This window comes from Ranitomeya variabilis, chromosome 1 (genome assembly GCF_051348905.1).
Source record: "Ranitomeya variabilis isolate aRanVar5 chromosome 1, aRanVar5.hap1, whole genome shotgun sequence".
Lineage (NCBI taxonomy): Eukaryota > Metazoa > Chordata > Amphibia > Anura > Dendrobatidae > Ranitomeya > Ranitomeya variabilis.
This window is the reverse complement of record NC_135232.1, coordinates 616153873-616177610: the sequence shown is the minus strand read 5'-3', so window position 1 is coordinate 616177610 and position 23738 is coordinate 616153873. Positions and strand designations below refer to the sequence as shown.

The window sequence follows — 23738 nt, the reverse complement described above, 5'->3', positions numbered from 1 at the left end:
CCAGGTACACTTGGGTGAAGACCTAGGCCCCCGGGAGAGACAGCAGGCGGAGGAGTTGTTGAGGCAGCGACAGAGGATGTTTTCGGGGAGACCAGGGTACACTCGCCTGGCACAACACAAGGTTGAGACCCAGGATCAGACTCCCCTGCGACAACCCCCCTTCCGCGTCCCTGAATCTGTACGAGAAGGATGCGACAAGAGATACAAGAGATGTTGCGTTTAGGGGTCATTGAAGAGTCAGATAGTCCCTGGGCATCCCCCGTAGTGTTAGTGCCCAAGAAGGATGGGACTACACGGTTTTGTGTAGACTATCGTAAGCTCAATGAGAAAACAGTGACGGATCCCATGCCGCGTGTGGATGAGTTGTTAGACCGGCTGGCAGGGGCAAAGTATTTGACCACCATCGATCTATGCAAAGGCTACTGGCAGATTCCCCTTAGTCCTCACGCTATTCCCAAGTCGGCATTTGCCACCCCGTTCGGCTTATTCCAGTTTCGAGTTATGCCATTCGGGATGAAGACTGCCCCGGCGACCTTCCAGAGGCTGGCTGACCGGCTTCTGGATGGTCTCCAGGACTATGCTTGTGCCTACCTGGACGACATCGCCATCTACAGCGTGACATGGGAAGAGCATCTAAATCACCTAGAAACAGTATTGGACAGGATCCACAAGGCTGGAATCACCCTGAACCCAAACAAGTGTCACGTGGGCAAAGCAGAGGTTCAGTATTTAGGGCATTGGGTGGGAAGTGGGAAACAGCGACCAGAACCAGCCAAGATTGAGGCCATAGCCAAATGGCCCACCCCACGCACTAAAACCCAGGTCATGGTGTTTCTAGGGACAGCAGGGTATTACAGGAAATTCGTTCCCAATTACAGCAGCGTAGCCAAGCCCCTCACTGATCAGACCCATAAGAACCAACCCCGCCAGGTAACCTGGGCCTCAGAGTGGGAGGAAGCTTTCCGCCAGCTAAAGGACGCCCTCACCAATACCCCTGCATTGGCCACACCCGATCCAACTAAACGTTTCCTTGTTCACACAGACGCTTCTATGTTTGGATTGGGGGCAGTACTGAGCCAAGTCGGGCCGGACGGCAAAGAACACCCGGTAGCTTACCTGAGTCGGAAACTACTGCCCCGTGAAGTAAGCTATGCGGCCATCGAGAAGGAGTGCCTGGCGGTAGTATGGGCACTCAAAATGTTGCAACCATATTTGTATGGACGACAGTTTTCCCTCCTAATGGACCATAATCCCCTAGTCTGGCTTAATCGGGTCTCCGGAGACAACGCCAGATTACTGCGTTGGAGTTTAGCCCTACAACCTCTGGACTTCACCATCCACTACAGACCCGGCAAACAAAACGGTAACGCCGATGGACTAAGTTGACAAACGGAACTTGTACCAACCCCGTAAACTTCGGTCATCCCAAACCCGTTAAGGATCAGACTGTGTATGCCGATCGCGTCGCTGAAAAGGGGAGCCGTGTTATGTGTTATGGAACCACTCAGCACCCAGAATATGTTGTGCAGTCATATGTATGTATAATAGGTTCCATGTGAGATGCATCAGCCCACAGGCTGCGCCCCTGGGCAGAGGGGACAAGATATCCCCCTTCTGTCCTCCCCCCACCTTTGTAATTCCCACAGTAAATATCGGCAGGCTCCGGCCCCCTGCGGCTATTGTAATGTACAGTATGTCTGGCCTGCTGCTTTTCATTTTGCCTGCCCTCTGTATCTGTGTGATATATTTTGTGTCCTGTGAATAAAGTGTTGTGAGACTGGAAATACGTGGAGAAGCAGTCAGCTTTTATATGCTCTCATGTAATCAAGGAATTCCAGCCAGCGTCCTTCATTCAGACTCCAGCCAAAGCAAAGTGAACCTCCTGAAACACGGGGTGGTACTGAAAGAGGTACCCCAGCTTGGTAGACTCCGTTACAACATAGTTGGCAACTTTTTCAACTTTTGAAGATTTTGTACCAGCTGCCCCAGAATTCTGAAAAGTAAAGGAGCTTAAAGGGATTAAAAGCATAGCATAGAGCATTACAGGTCACTCCATACATCTACTTTTTTGCACTTACATTTTCTCATAAAAGGAATAGCGAGAAGCATTGTTTAGAAGAGGGTTTTTGATGTATGTCATAATATCAGTAGCCCAGTCCTGCAAAAAAAAAGACCTATTATAAAACTTCAAAACCTCTTTGTACTGTAGACTACTACTTGTACGCTCTTGGCATTGGTTTTCTATAATGCAGTCAGCAATGTTCTGCAGTTACTCAGTGTCTGCTCATTAGCTGCAGTGGTTACTTTCAAGGACTAATCCCAGTCCCCACAATCACATTATTTTATTTTTCACAAAGCACAGTAAATGCATACTTTTTGTTAATATATAGAATAAGCTCAACATGACGTTTCTTTCTTGTACCTTTTGTATATTTTTTCACCTCTTTATGCATCCAGTTTCACATACACATGTGGTCAAAATTGTTCGTAGCCCTCTTTTAATGACAGAAAACCCACAATGGTCATAGAAATAACTTGAATCTGACAAAAGTAATAATAAATAAAAGATCTATGAAAATGAACAAATAAACAAATGAAAGTCAGACATTACTTTTCAACCATGCTTCCACAGAATTAAAAAAAAAAAAACAACTCATGAAATAGGCCTGGACAGAAATGATGGGACCCCTGAAAATAATGTGACAAAAGGGACATGATAAATTACGGTGTGTCCACTAACTAGTATCACAGGTGTCTACAATCTTGGAATCAGTGAGTGGGCCTGTATATAGGGCTACAGATACTCACTGTGCTGTTTGGTGGCATGGTGTGTATCACACTCAACATGGATCAGAGGAAGCAAAGGAAAGAGTTGTATCAGGAGATTAGAAAGAAAATTATAGACAAACATGTCAAAGGTAAAAGTTATAAGACAATCTCCAAGCAGCTTCATGTTCCTGTGACTATGTAACGAGGCAGCGGGGACTCTCACGTGCCTCCTCTCCCTGGACGCTGTTCACACGAGCGGCACCTCAGTGTTTATTAATGTAATGTGCGGTTTCTTAATGTTAGTGTAATGTGGTGCATTTGTTATGTATTGTGCTTAAGCTTAGGGATAGATTAGGACATAGTATAGGACCACAGGGGATTAGAGTAGAAGGGGCATCATAGAGACAGTATAGAATAAAAAGAAGTGTAGTAAGGTACAGGCAGCACAGGGGTTAAGCAGCGGGGAGGAGCCACAGGGATATAGAACAAGGACTTCCTGATTAGAGGCAGAAGCCCAGGCACCTTTGCCAAGGGAGGGTGTGTGAGACGCTTTGGAGCAGACAGTTGCAGGCCGTGGGGATAAAGCTGCTATAGCAGGAAGGGGCAGGAGAGTAGTGCAATCGGGCACCAGCTTAACAGGACCATCCCCAAGCAGGATTTGAGGTCTAAGACCAGGGCGGGAGCAGCTGAGATGGCATTCCCAGCACCTTTCCCAATTGGAACCGGACTAGGGGCTGACAGGGAGCTGGTGACGGGGAAGGCACAGATGGGACATGGATTGTCCAAAGAGACTGCCCGGATGGCAGGGAAAAGGGAGACGGAGCTGCTAGTAAAGAAGGAGACTGCCTGGATAGCAGGGAGAGATAGGAAGAAGATGTATTTGTGTATAACTTGTGCTGCCCATGTAATGAATGCCCTCTTGATAAGTAAAGTTCAACTGTTGGAAAAGGACTGTGACTCTGCGGTATTTTGTGGAATACGTGGAACCGGAGTGACAGAATTGGAAAGGACCCTGATAGTGACTGTAAGTGTTCTGCTGCACATCCTGCATATGAGGCAGAAAGGACTTTACATTTCATCTGTGGGGTGCCAGGGTGTGGGAACAATACATCCTGTTGCCACGACTACTACTCTGGCCGCCTTACAACTAGAGCTACACATATTATTCAGAAATTTGGGGACTGTAGCCAACCTTCCTGGATGTTTCTGCAGGAGGAAAATTGATGACAAATCAAAGAAATGGATAATACGAATGGTAACAAAAGAGCCCAGAAAAACTTCTAAGCAGAACAAAGGTGAACCTCAAGATCAAGGAACATCAGAGTCAGATCGCACCATCCATCATTGTATGAGCCAAAGTGGACTTCATGGGAGACGACTAAGGAGAACACCATTGTTCAAAAAAAACCATAAAAAAGCCATACTGGAATTTTTTCAAACTACATGTTGACAAGCCACAAAGCTTCTCGGAGAATGTCCTATGGACAGATGAGACAAAAATGGAACTTTTTGGCAAGGCACATCAGCTCTATGTTCACAGATGGAAAAATGAAGCATATCAAGAAAAAACTGCTGTCCCTACTGTGAAACATGGAGGAGACTCTTTGCTGCATCTGGCACAGGGTGTCTAGAATCTGTGCAGGGTACAATGAAATCTAAAGACTATAAAGGGATTCTAGAGAGAAATGTGCCTCCCAGTGTCAGAAAGCTTGGTCTCAGTCGCAAGTCATGGGTCTTGCAACAGGATAATGACCCAAAACACACAGCTAAAAACACTCAAGAATGGCTAAGAGGAAAACAGTGGACTATTCTGAAGTGGCCTTCTATGAGTCCTCACCTAAATCCTATTGAGTATCTTTGGAAAGATCTGAAACATGCCATCTGGAAAAGGCAACCTTCAAACATGAGACAACAGGAGCAGTTTGCTCTTGAGGAGTGTGCCAAAATACCGGTGAAGAGGTGCAGAAGTCTCATTGACAGTTACAGGAATTGTTTGATTGCAGTGATTGCCTCAAAAGGTTGTGCAACAAAATATTAAGTTAAAAGTACCATCATTTCTGTCCAGGCCTATTTCATGAGTTTTATTTTTTTTTAATTCTGTGGAAGTATGGTTGAAAAGCAATGTCTGACTTTCATTTGTTCATTATCATAGATTTTTTAGTTATTATTATTATTATTATTATTATTATTATTTATTTATATAGCACCATTGATTCCATGGTGCTGTACATGAGAAGGGGTTACATACAAGTTACAGATATCACTTACAGTAAACAAACTAACAATGACAGACTGATACAGAGGGGCGAGGACCCTGCCCTTGCGGGCTTATATTCTGCAGGATTATGGGGAAGGAGACAGTAAGTTGGGGGTTGCAGGAGCTCCGGTGTTGGTGAGGCGGTAGCTTCGGTAGTGATGAGGAGGCAGCGGGGTCAGTGCAGGCTGTAGGCTTTCCTGAAGAGATGAGTTTTCAGGTTCCGTCTGAAGGATCCGAATGTGGTTGATAGTCGGACGTGTTGGGGCAGAGAGGTCCAGAGGATGGGGGATATTTGGGAGAAGTCTTGGAGGCGATTGGATGAGGAGCGAAAAAGTGTGGAGGAGAGAAGGAGGTCTTGGGAGGACCGGAGATTACGTGAGGGAAAATATCGGGAGATTAGTTCAGAGATATATGGAGGAGACAGGTTATGGATGGCTTTGTAGGTCAGTATTAGTAATTTGAACTGGATACACTGAGGGAATGGGAGCCAGTGAAGAGATTTGCAGAGGGGGGAAGCGGAGGAGTAGCCAGGATGTTAGCAGGGAGGCCACAGAAAAGGATGTTGCAGTAGTCAAGGCGGGAGATGATGAGGGCATGCACAAGCATTTTAGTAGATTGAAGGTTGAGGAAAGGACGGATTCTGGAGATATTTTTGAGCTGGAGGCGACAGGAGGTGGAAAGAGCTTGGATGTGCGGTTTGAAGGACAGGGCAGAGTCGAAGGTTAATCCGAGGCAGCGGACTTCTGGTACGGGGGAAAGCATTATGTCATTGATTGCGATAGATAGGTCAGGTAAGGAAGATCTGTGGGATGGAGGAAAGATGATGAGTTCAGATTTGTCCACATTGAGTTTGAGGAAGCGAGAGGAGAAGAAGGAGGATAGGCACTCTGGGATTCTGGACAGCAGAGCGGTGACGTCTGGGCCAGAGAGGTAGATCTGAGTGTCATCAGCATAGAGGTGGTACTGGAATCCATGGGACTTTATGAGTTGTCCCAAAGCCAAGTGTATAGATTGAGAAGAGTAGGGGTCCTAGAACAGAGCCTTGGGGGACTCCAACAGAGAGAGGGTGGGATGAGGAGGTAGTGTGGGAGTGGGGGACGCTGAATGTGCGGTTGGAAAGGTCCGAGGTGATCCAGGATAGGGCGAGGTCTTTGACGCCAAAGGAGGAGAGGATCTGTAGTAGGAGGCAGTGGTCAACTGTATCAAAAGCAGAGGAGAGGTCTAGAAAGAGGAGTACAGAGTATTGTCCAGTAGCTTTGGCGGTAAGTAGGTCGTTAGTGATTTTGGTCCTGGCAGTCTCAGTTGAGTGATGGGGCGGAAACCAGATTGTAGATTGTCAAACAACAAGTTAGATGAGAAGTGGGAGGAAAGTTCAGTGTGGACGTGCTGCTCTAGGAGTTTGGAAGCGAATGGGAGCAGCGATATTGGGCGATAGCTGGACATAGCAGTTGGATCGAGGGTTGGCTTTTTAAGGATAGGCGTGATTGTGGCATGTTTGAACGCAGAAGGGAAGGTGCCAGAAGTTAGTGATAGGTTGAGCAGGTGGGTTAGGGATGGGATAAGTGTGGTGGTGAGGTTGGGGAGGAGGTGGGATGGGATGGGGTCGAGCGCACAGGTGGTGAGGTGCGATTTGGAGAGGAGACAATTAAGCCCCCCTTCAGTGATGTTGGATAGGGAGGTTATGGGGTCTGGGCATTGGTCTGGTAATTATTACTTTTGTCAGATTTAAGTTATTTCTGTAATCATTGTGGATTTTTCTGTCATTAAACGAGGGGTACCAACAATTTTGAAGGAAATCTTAAAAAACCCTGCCATGGTGTTCACAATCCTGTTGCAATAGGACAAGCTGGATGGCAAAACAAGTGCTAGTAATATCCCAAAAGTAATAGGAATGAAAAAATAACTTTTAACCATGCCAAAAGAGTTGAGAAAAGTCTTGAGTGAGTTAAAGAAGGGCTCAATTCTGGCTTTACTAGCAGAGGAACACAGTGAGCGTAATGTTGCCTCCATCCTTAAAATTTCTAAGACGGCAGTCCATAAAACAAGGTCAAGCAGCAGACACTGGGGACAACAAAGCTACAGACCGGCAGAGGGCGAAAGCGACTCTCCTCTGACTGGGATGACCATCATCATATTCAAATATCACTCAGCAACTGCAGGATGACATCAAGTGACCTACAAAAGGAATGGCAAATGGCAGCTGGGGTAAAGTGCCTGGCAAGAACAGTTCGTAACAGGCTCCTAGAGGCAGGACTCAAGTCATGTAAAGCTAGAAAAAAGCCTTTCATCAATGAGAAGCAAAGGAGATCCAGGCTGAAGTTTGCCAAAGACCATAAGGATTGGACCATCACTGAGGCTGCGCTCCCAGCCGGGTTGAACTGTGGTGACCTCTGGACCGTGGGAAAAAGTCAGTGATGAGGTCACTGCAGTTCAAGCTCAGTGTCTTCACAGCAGATCACCATGATCATTTTTAACGGTGATCTGATGTGAAGACACTGAGCTAGAACTGCGGTGATGTCATCATTGGAATTTTCCCATGGTCCAGAGGTCATCGCAGTTCAGCCCGGCTGGGAACGCAGCCTCAGTGATGTCACTGAGGAGGCACTCACAGCATCTCATTCACCAGTGGTTATCAGCCTGCATGGTCGCATCTTGGCACCGTCCAGTTTGAAAATTAATTCTCCCCAGACATTGATTATGGCGCGAGACAGAACGGCCGACAGGTATGGTATATTATTGTTATTATTGTTATTTTTATTTTAATTTTTTCACAGGAGATCGAGGGCTTCGGTGGAATTAGGTAATGTTGTAAGTATGGTTTAATTGAGATTATTAATGAGTCTGTGTCTTTCTTTCAATTAAAGGACTTTTTTCTGGGTGTCTGTGTTTTCTTACAATGTGACTATGGGGTTAGAAATGGGGGCATCTTATTAATGCCTCTCCATTACTAACCTCGCTTCTTGATGTCACCAGACAATACAGAAATGACATCAACCCCCCAACTATTACCCCACTTGCCACCGCTACAGGGCAAGTGGGAAAAGCAAGGCTAAGTGCCAGCAATGGCACATCTTAGAGATGCGCCTTTTCTGGAGCGGCTGAGAGCTGATATTTTTAGCCGTGGGAGCTGTATCCATGGCCCCTTTCTAGGCTATTAATATCAGCCCATAGCTGTCTGCATAGCCTTTGCTGGTTATTAATTATAAGGGGACCCCACATCATTTTTTTGGGGGGTCCTCTATTTTAATAGCAAGTAAAGGCTAAGTATACAGTTGTGAGCTGATATTAATAGCCTGGGAAGCTCCATCGGTATTACCCCCTTCCCAGGCTATAAACATTTGCCCCCAGTCGTCGGCTTACCCTCTGCTGGTTACGAAAATTGCACGGGAGCCCAAGCCATTTTTTTCCGAACAATAATCTTTTATTAATTAAGTACATGTACAGTAATTTGCACACACTGTACTAATTGTATTTGTCACTGACATCTATATATCTACCTATTCTATTTCTATTTACTGTATGTAATCCATCTCTTCCATCCTGTCGGATCCTGCAGTGATTTTACAGAACACGGCAGATGAATTACCGGCTTTTCTTCTATCTATCTCTCTATGCAATATAAATACATATATATGTATGTGTCACTGACATACACTCACCGGCCACTTTATTAGGTACACCATGCTAGTAACGGGTTGGACCCCTTTTGCCTTCAGAACTGCCTCAATTCTTCGTGGCATAGATTCAACAAGGTGCTGGAAGCATTCCTCAGAGATTTTGGTCCATATTGACATGATGGCATCACACAGTTGCCGCAGATTTGTCGGCTGCACATCCCAAAGATGCTCCATACAAGGCAGGATGGATCCATGCTTTCATGTTGTTTACGCCAAATTCTGACCCTACCATCCGAATGTCGCAGCAGAAATCGAGACTCATCAGACCAAGCAACGTTTTTCCAATCTTCTACTGTCCAATTTCGATGAGCTTGTACAAATTGTAGCCTCAGTTTCCTGTTCTTAGCTGAAAGGAGTGGTACCCGGTGTGGTCTTCTGCTGCTGTAGCCCATCTGCCTCAAAGTTCGACGCACTGTGCGTTCAGAGATGCTCTTAGGCCTACCTTGGTTGTAACGGGTGGCGATTTGAGTCACTGTTGCCTTTCTATCAGCTCGAACCAGTCTGCCCATTCTCCTCTGACCTCTGGCATCAACAAGGCATTTCCGCCCTCAGAACTGCCGCTCACTGGATTTTTTTTCTTTTTCGGACCATTCTCTGTAAACCCTAGAGATGGTTGTGCGTGAAAATCCCAGTAGATCAGCAGTTTCTGAAATACTCAGACCAGCCCTTCTGGCACCAACAACCATGCCACGTTCAAAGGCACTCAAATCACCTTTCTTCCCCATACTGATGCTCAGTTTGAACTGCAGGAGATTGTCTTGACCATGTCTACATGCCTAAATGCACTGAGTTGCCGCCATGTGATTGGCTGATTAGAAATTAAGTGTTAACAAGAAGTTGGACAGGTGTACCTAATAAAGTGGCCAGTGAGTGTATACTGTATATACTGTATACATCCATTCTATGTGTTTTTATCTATTTTATCTATTCTATTCTAACTTGTCATTCTGTGATTATACTGTACGTGGCAGATGATTTGCCAACTTTTAATCTATCTATCTACTCTATCTATCTATCTATCTATCTATCTATCTATCTATCTATCTATCTATCTATCTATCTATCTATCATATATATATACTGCAAAAATTTTCAGTTTGTCTGATTTTTCTCTTTATAGGTATATTTTTGAGTAAAATGTAAATTGTTCTTTTATTCTGTAAACCACTGACAACATGTCTGCGAAGAACGTATGACATGTTGTCAGTAGTTTACAGAATAAAAGAACAATTTACAGTTTACTCAAAAATATACATATAATGAGAAAAATCAGACAAACTGAACATTTTGCAGTGACCTCTTTAATTTTTGACAGAGCTGTATATATATGTGTGTGTTTTGATGAATATTTCCTTTGAAAACGATATGTAAATGATAGAGAATTGCTGTATGTAAAAGCGCATGCTAAAATCGCATTGCAATCGGATGTAAATCGGATGCTAGGTGTGAGAAATCGGATTGTACTCACATGACACTCATATTACACTCCTGTGATTCTCGGCAGGGAGTTTCGGACCGATTTTTCATATAGTAAGTTTGACGTCGACCTTACTTAAATCCTTCTGTAATATAAACTTATCCTCCTCTGTGTTGATTACCTTGCAGAGTTCAGTATCATCTGCAAATATTGAAATTCTACTCTATATGCCCCTTACAAGGTCATTAATTAAAATGTTAAAAAAGAGGTCCCAATACTGACCCCTGTTAAGTGACCCTGACCACTGGCATAATACTAACCACTGTTAACTGTTACCCAATCCAAATGTGTTTCATTAATAACAACCATTTGTTTTATATTACGGAGCCAGTTGTTAACCCAGTTGCACATATTTTCCCCTACTCCCATTTTACTCATTTTATGTACCAACCTTTTGTGTGCCACTGAATCAAACACCTATGAAAAGTTCAGATAGACAACATCCACCACATTTCCCTGGTCCAGTCTGGAACTGACCTCCTCATAGAAGCTGATCAGATTAGTTTAACAGGATCGATCCCTCATAAATCCTTGTCGATACTGGGTCACAAGGTTATTCTTTTTGAGATACCCCAGGATATTGTCTCTTAGGAAATCCTCAAAGACTTTACCAACAGCTGAGGTTAAATTTACTGGCCTATAATTTCCGAGTTCAGTTTTTGTCCCCGTTTTGAATATTAGCACCACATTTGCTATGTGCCAGTCCTGTGGTACAGACCCTGTTATTATGGAATCTGTGAGTATTAGAAATAGCAATCTGTCTATGACTGTACTTAATTCCTGCACTGCTCGGAGGTGTACGTCATCCGGGCCTGGGGATTGGTCTACTTTAGTGATTTTGAGGCTATGCTCTACTTCCTGCTGGGTTAAGCAGGTGACATTTAGTGGAGAACATCTAGTGTCCTTGATTATGTCCTCTGCCATGAGATTTTCTTGTATAAAGGTACCTTCACACGAAACGACTTTGTAACGATATCGCTAGCGATCCGTGACGTTGCAGCGTCCTGGCTAGCGATATCGTTTAGTTTGACACGCAGCAGCGATCAGGATCCTGCTGTGATGTCGCTGGTCGCTGAATAAAGTTCAGAACTTTATTTGGTTGTCCGATCGCCGTGTATCGTTGTGTTTGACAGCAAAAGCAACGATACCAGCGATATTTACACTGGTAACCAGGGTAAACATCGGGTTACTAAGCGCAGGGCCGCGCTTAGTAACCCGATGTTTACCCTGGTTACCAGCGTAAAATGTAAAAAAAAACAAACAGTACATACTTACATGCGTCCCCCGGCGTCCGCTTCCCACACTGACTGAGCGCCGCAAAGTGAAAGTGAAAGCACAGCACAGCGGTGACGTCACCGCTGTGCCCTGCTACTGCCGGCGCTCACAGTCAGTGCAGACGCCGGGGGACGCATGTAAATATGTACTGTTTGTTTTTTTACATTTTACGCTGGTAACCAGGGTAAACATCGGGTTACTAAGCGCGGCCCTGCGCTTAGCAACCCGATGTTTACCCTGGTTACCCGGGGACCTCGGCATCGTTGGTCGCTGGAGAGCGGTCTGTGTGACTGCTCTCCAGCGACCAAACAGCGACGCTGCAGCGATCGGCATCGTTGTCGCTATCGCTGCAGCGTCGCTTCGTGTGAAGGTACCTTAAACAGTGTAGAGATAAAGGTATTTAGAAGACTGCCCTTTCCTTCATTCTGTTCCACCATTTCCCCCAGACTATTTTTGAGGGGCCTACGCTATCTTCTTTCAGTTTCTTACTGTTTATTTAGTAGAAAAATATTTTTGGATTATTTTGGAGCACAAATTACTAATGAGGATTTCACAAGATAGAAATAAGCAGTTAAACAAGTAATTAAAACAGTAAATTAATACAAATTACTCCCTTCTAAACTGCCTGAATCCAAAGTCACTGAATCACAAGTCACATACTTAAGCCAAATCACACTTAGAATAAATCACTGGCAAGCTCTTTCATACTCTCTATAACAGATGATTTAAATACAGTTACCTTTTCCCCTAGCTGCAATACAAACTGCAGATCACTGCAAATGTCTGCAAAGGACAGTGTCAAATAATATGATGACTGCAATATATCAAGAGGATAAGAACTTTTATGGGAGTGATTCTTTAAGAAACACAGATGAAAATTGCAGTGTAACTTATACTAAGGAAATAAACTGTTCATATCACAGATTATAATATATCAATGTAACAGGATTCATCCCAAAATATAAAGGAACATTTTGGTTAAAAGTGACACTAGAGTCTCACTAATCTAGTGATTGGGCTAGTCAGACAAAAATGAGAAGAAATGAGTAATGCATACGTATTAGGTCTCATGGAATACTGAGATAAAAGCTGCGCAGTTATCTCATATCCGAACTATAGTTTACAGAAGACATTATAGTATCAATGTAAATGCAAGAAATCATCTCCCTGTAAGACTGTTAGCACAATACCTTGCCGACATTTTCCTTGTAGGATACAAAGTTATGAAAGGTAAGATCCACCATGTCCGACCCAGTGACAATACATAGAGTTTTGGCCAAGAAATTATTTTCAGGAAAGTCCAGGTTGAAAACTTCACGCAATTTCGGACTCTATAAAAAAGTGAAATGATATTTAGTACATGATCAACAGGGATTTTAATTACAATTTGCATAATAAGACCTGTCCCTTATCCTGATTGACAGCACTCACTTGGCGAAAGCAGACGCTGTCTAAACTCAATCTGCATTTTTGCGCTTGCACACTGACACTGGATGGGCTCACAGTGTCAGTGCAGGTGCAACACCCCAGGTAACCGGTTGTTGCAGTGATGTTGCCTTCCTTTCGGGGAGGGTAATGTCACACTTGGAGGCAAGGGAGATTCTTTCCATCAGGTAAGGCACTCACATTCAACATATCTAAGTCTAGGCCAGGAGGGGGAGCTCAGGACCCGGATTCAGGGGAGCTCCCTTACACTTTATGTATCCTGGTCTGGAGGAGGAGCCAGCCAGTCTGAGAGAGGAGAGGAGAGCAGAAGGACGTCTGGAGCAGATGTAGAGGCCAAGCAGCCACGAGGGAGCTGCTACCCCTGGAAAGAGGGAGAATCTGAAGGAGAGTTGAATAGTGGAGGAGCTTTGAGGGAAGAAGCACAGAGGAGGAAGAGGCTCAGGAGGGGAACAGCAGAAGGACACCTTAGGAGCCAGAGCGCCAAAGCCGGGTACTGGGAGCCTGAGGTCGTGTTGTTCTACAGGACGCACAGCAGAACCGGAGGGCATAGGACTGTATGTCAATTGCCTGCATCAAGTCTGAGGTGAAGCAGTAACCTTAGGGCCCAGGTCATGATAGAGACCCTATAAACAGGCTCGAACTATGTATCGTACAGACATCTGTCTTAGGACAGGAGAGAGGGGACTTCCAATAAGCTTCAAGCTGCAGGGACCTAATCAACTAAATAGCGCAAGTAGGAAAGGCTTACGGACCTCACCTGGGAGAGGGATCTCCTATTGCCTCCAAACCGGCTGGACCACAGCTACCCTGCACTTGGTACCCTGGACTGAGGACTACTACTACCATCAGTAAACCAGATAAAGACTGCAAACCTGTGTTCTCGTTCTTTGTTATACCATCCACCACACCATCGGTGCCCTACACTTGGGAAGACCTGGGGACCCCGCTTCACCTGTGGGAAGCGTCACCATCTTGCTGCATACCATCACCCCAGAGGACCCCTTTAAGCAGCGTTGGTCCTCACTGACCGAAAACCACAGGTGGCGTCACGAACATAGATATTACAAATCCCCTTAAAGACCTTTCCCTTTAATTGGGCGCCCAGGGCCACGGAGCGGGTTGCAGCCACCATGACATCCCCTTTAAGACCGGACCTGGTACCGAGTACCCCACGGCCCAGGAGGGCGTCTCACAGGAAACATAGATGTATTATAATGAGGGCAATCTGGGCTACCCTTGGGCCCAAGGCTCTGGGAGGGTGACCATGGCCAGATTGCCATGATTATAATGTTTTGATGTTTTGGGTATCAGCATCGACGGCTCATATATCTGGCGCTTTCCTGGAGTTCCACTGATGGCAATACAAACTGGCAACGCAGTTCCAGAGAAGCAACCATTGACTTTTTTGTACTGTGCTTCTGCCGGAATGATGACATCTTGTGTATGCCAGCTACAGTAGCTACAAGAGCTACAAGAAATCACTGGGAGCGGTTTTAAAAACTTTTTTTTCAATAAAATGAACTAAATGGGGGTGGGAGAAAGCAAATAATAATGAATTGAGGGTGGGGAATGGGGAAGAGAAAAGTATAATGAATTGAGGGTGGGGAGTGGTTGAGAGGACATTATATATTGAATTGGGGGAGAGATGCATGTATGTAATTATAATGAATTGGTGGGAGAGGTGGGGAGATGAGGATGCAGGAAAGTGACTGGTAATGAATTTGGGGAAAGATTTATAATTAATTTATATATTTGTTGGACGGGGAAGTGGCTTATTATAGCTAACGGAGCACTAAAGGGACTGTATAGGGGAACTGGATAGGGTATGCTTACATGGACTGATCGGCGGCACTAAAACACCACCAATCAGTAAATCATTACCGATCGGCAGTCGTTTACTGTGATCTGTCTGTTTAAGCAGGCTATTAAAGGGGTGGTCCAAAACTAAATTTTATTTTCATCCCAAACTCTAATGGCATAATCTAATATTTTTTAATATAAAAAAACTACAGGGACGCAACATTCACATGAAGCAAGCAGGAGGGCGGCATCGCAAGAAGACGGGAGGCGCCGGACCAAGAAGAGCGACACCCATCAGACCGGACCGCCCCCCAGGTGAGTATAATAAAGGTTATTTTTCTTCTCTTAAAGGTCGGACAGGGGGCTTATATACAGCATTATAGAATGCTGTATTTAAGCCCTGAAAGGGGGTGGCCCTAACTCGTATCGGCTAAACCTGGTGACAGGTTCACTTTAAAGTGTAGCAATATTCGTGGATACAATAGTTTCTCCCCCATTTATTGCAAATATAATTAAGGCAATATATTCCTGTATATCAATTCTAGAAATTAGGGAGAAATCCCCATGACAGGGAAACGTAGAGTTTTTCAGATTGGTGCTTGCCCCATGGACCCTCGAATCGGGCACGCCTGTACAGCTGTCGCCATTTGCAAGCGTTTTTTTCTGTTATGTTTATTTATCAATTTGTTTTTATAGTTCATCCCCTTGCCAACGCCTTGTTCCTAACAGACATTGATGACACAAGAACAACAATAAGGATTTGCAATTCAGTAGCTTTCTCAAGTGACTCTCTCCTGCCTGCTGGGTGCGCTAATGTGGTGTTATCATATGCCAACAACTACTGTCTTCAAGTACAACACCATCCTCTTAAACCCCTCACCACAATGTTGGACATACCCATACATCCTGATTGAGAAGGGGATTCCGAACGAGGAAGTATGGGGTATATCTAGTCGATCATGCGGGCCCAGGAGCTGTGCCCGCGTGATCGCTGCCTGAAGCTCAGCTTACAGGACAGCTAAAACCCAGTTTTCACAGCGATGCCCATGTAAGAGGGTGGTGCTGTTATGGACAGTAAGGAACACACTGTCACTTTAAGAGACTGTCTGTCTGTCCTCTTGTCTGGTGTGATGGAATGTTCTGCTTCGCCCCTGCAAGAGGCTGTGTGAATGAACTGGACTGTGCAGAGGGAGGGGGTGGAGCCTGGACAGCGTGTGTGAGCTGAAGCTGCTGCAGAGAGAACTTTGTGCTGTTTTCTGCAATAGAGGACCCCCAGCCTGTAACGGAGTGAACTTGTGAGATTTGACAGACTTTTCCGGGTGCAGCGAGGGTGGCTGTCCAGTGTGAGTTTGAGAAGCCATGAAGATACCGAGAAAGGGATTTACAGTTTCCAGGAGCACCTCCAGGACCCAGAAGCAAGGAAAAGACCACATTTCACGGAGCTGGCAGAAAGCCGTGCGCACCACCGTACTGGATTGTTGGGGGCCCCCCGGGACTGGATCTATGTCCCCAACATCACCGTGAGTTTGTTCCTGTTTTGTGCACATGTCAGGGCCCAGTGTAGGCTTCAATAGTCAGAACACGGCAACCGTGAGGCCTCCTTAGTAAAGGCCAGGGAGGCTATACGTAGAGTAGCATCATTATTTGTTTATTGTTTGCATTTACTTGTGTGAAGCATATTGATTCTGTAACAGTTGGAGCACCTTACTATTTTATGGACAAGCTAAAGAATATAACTCTTGTAAATTATCTTTTGCCATTTCATACCCCTGTTTGCATGTTTCTCATCCATTTCATTCCTTGCCTTCCAATAAATCTACCCTTTGTTGTTTGCACCTCATCTTGTGTACAGTTGTCTTCCTGCACCGTGGTGGTCCCCCGGCCATCTCTTCAAGTGGCGCTGCGAGCAAGGTTCGAACCTGCGCGGGGAAACTCCAGACTTTCGTAAGTTTAAGCCCCCAGTGGTTGCGGCCCAGTCAAGAAGGGAGGCCTGCACATTACCCCGGTCTCTGAGGAGAACCAATGAGGAATGGGGACATGTTCAGGATGAAGACGAAGTGCTGAGACAGATGAAATGGTGGGTAACTCAGAAGCCGGAGCCTGGCAAACAAGAGAGAGATGATCTGGACTCTGAAATAAAGAGTGCGTTACACCAGTGGGATAGACTGGAAGTGCGAGAGTCAGTGCTATATTGTAAGAGACAACAGCCAAAAGATATGGAAGTAAGGTGGCAGGTGGTCATCCCAGGAAGAATGGCTCAAGATGTAGCTAAAGAAGCCCATGAATTTGGAGCTCACTTCGGGCCCACAAAGACCTACCAGTGGTTACAGCAGTATGTGTATTGCCCCCGGGTGGAGTCTGTGGTGGAAGAGGTTTGCCGGCAATGTCGAGTATGTGACCTCATTAAGAGTACCGAACAGAGGGCACCCATCCAGACCATACAAACTAAGGAGCCGCTAGAAGTCTTGATGATCGACTATCTCCTCGTGGGACACTCAGCCCGGGGGCTACAGTACTGTTTGGTGATGACCGTTCATTTCTCTAAGTTCACAGTAGTCACCCGCCTAGAGATCAGACTGCGGAATCGGCGGCGCGAGCCATCTGTCAAGACTTTATCCGGGTGTATGGGTGCCCAAAGCACATCCACTCCGACCAAGGCGCATGTTTCCAAGGCAAGGTGATGGAAGAACTGTGCCGTATGTATGGCATCGAGCGGTCCCGGATCATCCCTTACCATCCTCAAGGCAACGGAGCAAGTGAATGCATCAACCGAACCATACTTCAAATACTGAGAATGTTGGAGGAGGATAAAAAGGTGTGTTGGCCAGACTACCTGCCGGAGTTGGTCTGGACCTACAACAATCGGGTCCACTCCACCACGGGTTATACCCCCTATCTACTGCTGTTTGGAAGAGCTGGACTAGAGATCATTGAGCTGAATTTGGAACAGCCGGAGGTGCTGATGGAGCAAACTGTCACCTCATGGGTGAAAGAGCATCGGCAATGATTACAAACGGTAGGGCGGTTGGCGGGTCAGCAGCTGCAAGAAAAAGAACATACGGACCGTAAACTGACTCAAGAGTTATCGCTCCAACCCGGAGACCGAGTATTAGTCAGAGAGAAAAGCCCCAAGGGAAAACTAAGTGAGAGATGGGAAGTACAGCCTTACAGAGTAATCGAGCAAGTGTATGCTAACGGCCCTGTCTACAAGGTGCAGATTGAGAGTGGGGCGTCCGCCCCTAGAGTACTTCACAGAAATATGCTGCGGCCCTGCCGGTCTGAGATCTGTTCTACGCCATTGTCGCCTGAAGGCACTACTCCACTTCCTGAATCTGTCATGCCTGATGGTGAAATCGATGACGAGTGGTGGACCGTCCCTGACACAGTAGGGGGTCCTCAGCCGCACAGAGACGGTAATCCCATGGATGTACCAGTACCGCCACACGAGAACGAGACCAGACAAGAGCCCACGATGACTCCTGCAGCAAGTGTTCCTCTGGAAGATAGTCAAGTCTTGCCTTACATCCAAGAGCTCCGGAGATCCAGAGGTCTAATGCAGGGGTTCCACTAGTCCAATATGTAGAACAGTGTGCTCTGTCTGTTTTTCCAACTTTGTTACCTCCTCTATAGGTGCTGTTTCCGCATTGCACGTTCCTTCATTACACTTTGACCTTGATGCTGTAATGGCCGTGGACGACCATCATTAAGAAGGGAGGCATGTAAGAGGGTGGTGCTGTTATTGACAGTAAGGAACACTCTGTCACTTTAAGAGACTGCACCCCCTTGTCTGGTGTGATGGAATGTTCTGCTTCTCCCATGCAAGAGGCTGTGTGAATGAGCTGGACTGTGCAGAGGGTGGGGGTGGAGCCTGAACAGCATATGTGAGCTGAAGCTGCTGCAGAGAGAACTTTGTATTGTTTTCTGCAAGAGAGGACCCACAGCCTGTAACAGAGTGGACTTGTGAGATTTGACAGACTTTTCCGGGTGCAGCGAGGGTGGCTGTCTGGTGTGAGTTTGAGAAGCTATGAAGATACCGAGAAAGGGATTTACAGTTTCCAGGAGCACCTCCAGGACCCAGAAGCAAGGAGAAGACCACATTTCACGGAGCTGGCAGAAAGCTGTGCGCACCACCGTAATGGACTGTTGGGGGCCCCCGGGACTGGATCTGAGTCCCCAACATCACCGTGAGTTTGTTCCTGTTTTGTGCACGTCAGGGCCTAGTGTAGGCTTCAATAGTCAGAACACGGCAGCCGTGAGGCCTCCTTAGTAAAGGCCCGGGAGGTTATACGTAGAGTAGCATCATTCTTTGTTTATTGTTTGCATTTACTTGTGTGAGGTATGTTGATTCTGTAACAGTTGTAGCACCTTGCTATTTTACGGACAAGCTAAAGAATATAACTCTTGTAAATTATCTTTTGCCATTTCATACCCCTGTTTGCATCTTCCTCATCCACTTTATTCCTTGCCTTCCAATAAGTCTACCCTTTGTTGTTTGCACCTTATCTTGTGTACAGTTGTCTTCCTGCACCATGGTGGTCCCCTGGCCATTGTTTCACCCGCATCGGCATTAGCTGTTTAACCCCCTATATGCTGTGATCAATATCCATTGCAATATTTATAAGGCTGGGAGAGGGCTGGGGCTCCCTCTCCTGTCCGATCTGCATCATCGAGACAAAAAATGATGCTTTTTCATCATATTGCTAAACAAAAAGTGGAATAAAACACAGTTAAAAAGATGAATGTAAATAAAAATAGTTTTGCTGAAAACAAGCCGCTGTACAGCTCCATCAGATCAAAAATAAAAAGGTTATAGCTCGCAGAAATAAGAGATGCAAAAATAATTCTTTCTTCAATAAAATAGTTTTATTGTGTAAAAGCACCAAAACATAAAAAAGTATATAAATGTGGTATTGCTGTAATCGTACTAACACGAAGAATAAAGCTGCCTTATCAATTTTACCACACACAGAATAGCGTAAAAAAAAAACAGAAAAACAATTCCTGCCTTCCAAAAATCAGAATAGGAAGCGATCAAAAATTGTCATGTACCTGAAAATAGTACCAATAAAAATGTCAGCTCGTCCCGCAAAAAACAAGCCCTCACATGACTGTCAGCCAAAATATGGAAAAATTATAGCTCTCAAAATATGGCGATGCAAAAACGTCTTGGTGTATGACAACAGCCAGATATAAAACCCAATATAAATCTGGTATCGCTGTAATCGCACCGACCTGAAGAATAAAGTTGTCTAATTAATCCACATGAGAAATGGCATAAAAAATAAATGAAACCAATTCTTCACCTGATATCAATTTGTTCATTCTGACTCCCAAAAATCGCAGTAAGCCTCGGGGCTACATTTATTCTGCGTTCTGCGCTGAGCGCTTACACTGGGGTTTCCATGTAAATCTCTGAAATACGTGATTCAGGCGGAACCCCTGGCAGAAGATTCCCTATAATGAGGCAGATGGAGGCACTGTGGATGCGGTCTGGCCTGTGATCTGGCGGTGTCCATCTTTTTAGGCGTGCATAAAAGCACGGTCCGCCACAGTTTTATGCACTCCTGAAAAGAAGGAGACCACTTAACAGAGGCCAGACGAAGTCCAGAGTAACTCTGCTGCCTTATTATAGTGAATGGATCCCTCGGGGCTTTCATTTGAATCATGTCACTCGGAGATTTAGATGGAAACCCTGATGTAAGTGCTCAGCGCAGAGCAAGATAAACATGACCCCAAACATTATGTAAAATGCTCCAAATAAAAGCTTCAACAAAAAAAATGAAAGTCCCCCACTCAGTTGCGTCATCTGTTAATGGAAATATAGAGGGCTTCCACATTACTAGTACTGCAAAGGCTCTGGAAAAGCAAAATGGCTCCCCGAAAAAAAAATTCAGCAAACTCTGCACTCCTAAATCCAAACGCCCCTCTCCCTTCTGAGCCCCACAGTGTTTCTAAACCACATTTAGCATCCACATGTTTGGTATGTCTGTAGAAATGAAAGCCTGCCTAACTTACAGGTTAATGCCTCCAAAAGCATGAGCTGGGCATAATGTACTGGGCACTACAACGTGACCGCACCTTCTACTGTATGCGGTCACGTGGGGCCGCCGATTAGTCATGAATATGAGGCTCCACCTCCCATAGGGGTGGAGCCGCATATTCATTACTGTAAATGAGCGGCCCCACGTGACCGCATACAGTAGAAGGTGCGGCCAGGACAGGAAGCAGCGACAGCCAACGAGGGAGCCGGGTGAGTATTTTCTGAACAGCGGGGGAGCGCACAGGGGGTGGGGACATGGAGCTTTATTTTAAACACGAAATACCACTAAAAAAATGGATTATTCATATCTTCTTTACAGCAAACGCTGCTGCACAGAAGATATGAATCGCGGCTTCAGCACGATGCAGGGGACAGCGCTAAACTTTAGCGCTGTCTCTCCTGCACGGTCCGTGTGGTACCCAGGCGGCACACGGCTGCCGCACGTGTGCCACACGGATGGCCTACGTGAGCTCACGGACACATGGACACGGATAACTCCGGTACCGATTTTTTCCGGTACCGGAATTATCTGGACGTGTGAGACTGGCCTAATAGGAATCCGCAGGTGTAAAACCGCAGGTGGAATCTGCACAAAAAGTGCGGTTTACCTGCGGATTTACCAAAATCAGTCCGGAAAAATCCTCAGGACTTTCCGCAACGTGTGCACATAGCCTTAAGCTGCGGTCTTCTGATCGCTTGTGCTACACATAGTGCTTCAGTCCAGCTCTGTGTTGCAGAAATGCTCAGCTGCTCTGAACACTGGCCACGGGGCGACGCTCATAGCAGATCAACAATAACAAACACGGGAGTCTCCTGCAGACCCCTGGTTGTCATGCCAACCCATCGGTGCTCTGCGATCATGTGACAGGAGCGAAAGGGGTTTTTCACACGCTTCCAGGTCACATGTTAAATGTCGCTATCAGAGATTGACAGAGGCATCTAACATTTTAAGGGTATGTGCACACGTTGCAGTTTTTGCTGCGCATCCACAGCGGATTTGACGCTGCGGATCCGCAGCAGTTTTCCATGCGGTGTACAGTACAATGTTAACCTATGGAAAACAAAAACCGCTGTGCACATGCTGCGGAAAATTCCGCGCGGAAACGTAGCGGAAAAAAAGAAGTAGCATGTTACTTCTTTCTGCAGATTCCGCAGCGGTTTTCAACCTGCACCAATAGGAAAGTGCAGTTGAAAACCCGGAGAGGAATCCGCAGAAGAAACCGTGTGAAAATCCGCAGTGAAAACTGCAGTGGTTTTGCACTGCGGATTTTCCAAATCCGCTGCGGAAAAATCCGCAGCAGAATCCGCAACGTGTGCACATACCCTAACAGTTGTGGCGAGTGAATCGTAATTCCACCTGCGGATGTTATGGGCACATGTCAGCTGATCAAATCAACTGTCATGTGCTGGAAAAGATGTGGGTTCAACAAAGCGGAGGTGACCTATGACGTGCCAACAGTTTTTGGTGCCAACAGTTTTGTTCAGCCCATTTTGGGGTTTTTGTGTGAAATTATGTCCAATTTTTATTTTTTCCAATACCGACAAAGAAAATAAATATGTGTATAGCAAAATATGTATAACTGCAATAACTTTTCTGGAAGAAAAATACTTTTTTCAGGTATAATTTTGAGGGTGCCAACACTTTTGTCCTTGACTGTCTATAGCACTGTCCCTTATTACATAGCATTTCCTTTTGTTATATAACGGCATCCCTTATTCTATAGCTTCTGCTTGTTATATATAGAGACCTCTTGTTATACAGTGCCTAAAAGTAGTATTCAACCCCCTGCAGATTTAGCAGGTTTAATAAGATGCAAATAAGGCTAGTTTCACACTAGCGTTAACTGCATTACGTCGCAAATCCGTTTTTTACCTAAAAAACGGATGCGTCAAAAAAAGTGAAAAACGTATGCAACGCATACAGCATTTCGACGGATCCGTCGCAAATCCGCTAAACGTTTCCGTCGAAATACTGGATGCGTTGCATACGTTGCATCCGTTTTTACCATCCGTTGCATCCGTTTTTACGACGGATCCGTTTTTAAAATGGGAGGCTCCCAAATTTGATTGGCTACTGGAAAATATGGAAAACTATATAGTTACTGTTTTTACAGCCCATCTTTGAGGGTTTTAGTTTTGTGGCAGCGATGGAAGGTGTTCTTGTGAGGATTGCTAGCTTGGTTACCGACGTTATCTTTGAGACGAATCGCCTGGATATCATAGTGCGGGAGAAGGAGGCGGCAGCGGAAAGACGTAGGATGCTTCTGCAGCAACGGAGATGGAGGCGACTCTGGATACATCAGATTAATGAACTACGGATGATGATAAAGGGATCCAAACCCTAACCCTACCCCTAACCTCACACCTAACCATTTAATGAACATTTTCTGACAGTCATAGTGCCACGTATTTCAGTGCCACGTATTTAAGTGCCACGTACTATAAATACTATAACTACGTGGTTATGCGTGGCACTGAAATATCGTGGCACGTAAATACGTGGCACTTAAATGCGTGGCACTGAAATACATGGCACTGAAATATTGTGGCATTTACGTGAAATACGTGGCACTTATGTACGTGGCACTTATATACGTGGCATTTATGTACGTGGCACCTATGTATGTGGCACCTATGTACGTGGCACCTATGTACGTGGCACCTATATACGTGGCACCTATATACGTGGCACTTATATACGTGGCACCTATATAGGTGGCACGTATATAGGTGCCACGTATATACGTGCCACGTATATAGGTGCCACATACATAGGTGCCACGTGTATATAGGTGTCACGTGTATATAGGTGCCACGTATATATAGGTGCCACGTATATATAGGTGCCACGTATATAGGTGCCACGTATATAGGTGCCACGTACATAGGTGCCACGTACATAGGTGCCACGTACAGAAGTGCCACGTACAGAAGTGCCACGTACAGAAGTGCCACGTACTTCACGTAAATGCCACGATATTTCAGTGCCACGCATTT

General features: G+C 45.5%; 1 protein-coding gene across 2 annotated transcripts in view; it reads right to left on the bottom strand.

The window, feature by feature from the left end:
* The window catches only part of PLCB2 (phospholipase C beta 2), a 185863-nt gene that overhangs the window by 63078 nt on the left and 99047 nt on the right, over positions 1 to 23738 (bottom strand). For both annotated transcript variants that reach the window (XM_077260657.1, XM_077260658.1), the window contains exons 4-5: positions 12646 to 12786; positions 2079 to 2158 (exon numbers count right to left, since the gene is read on the bottom strand). In XM_077260657.1, the coding sequence (XP_077116772.1) occupies positions 2079 to 2158; positions 12646 to 12786 (221 nt within the window). The remainder of the gene's footprint in view (positions 1 to 2078; positions 2159 to 12645; positions 12787 to 23738) is intronic.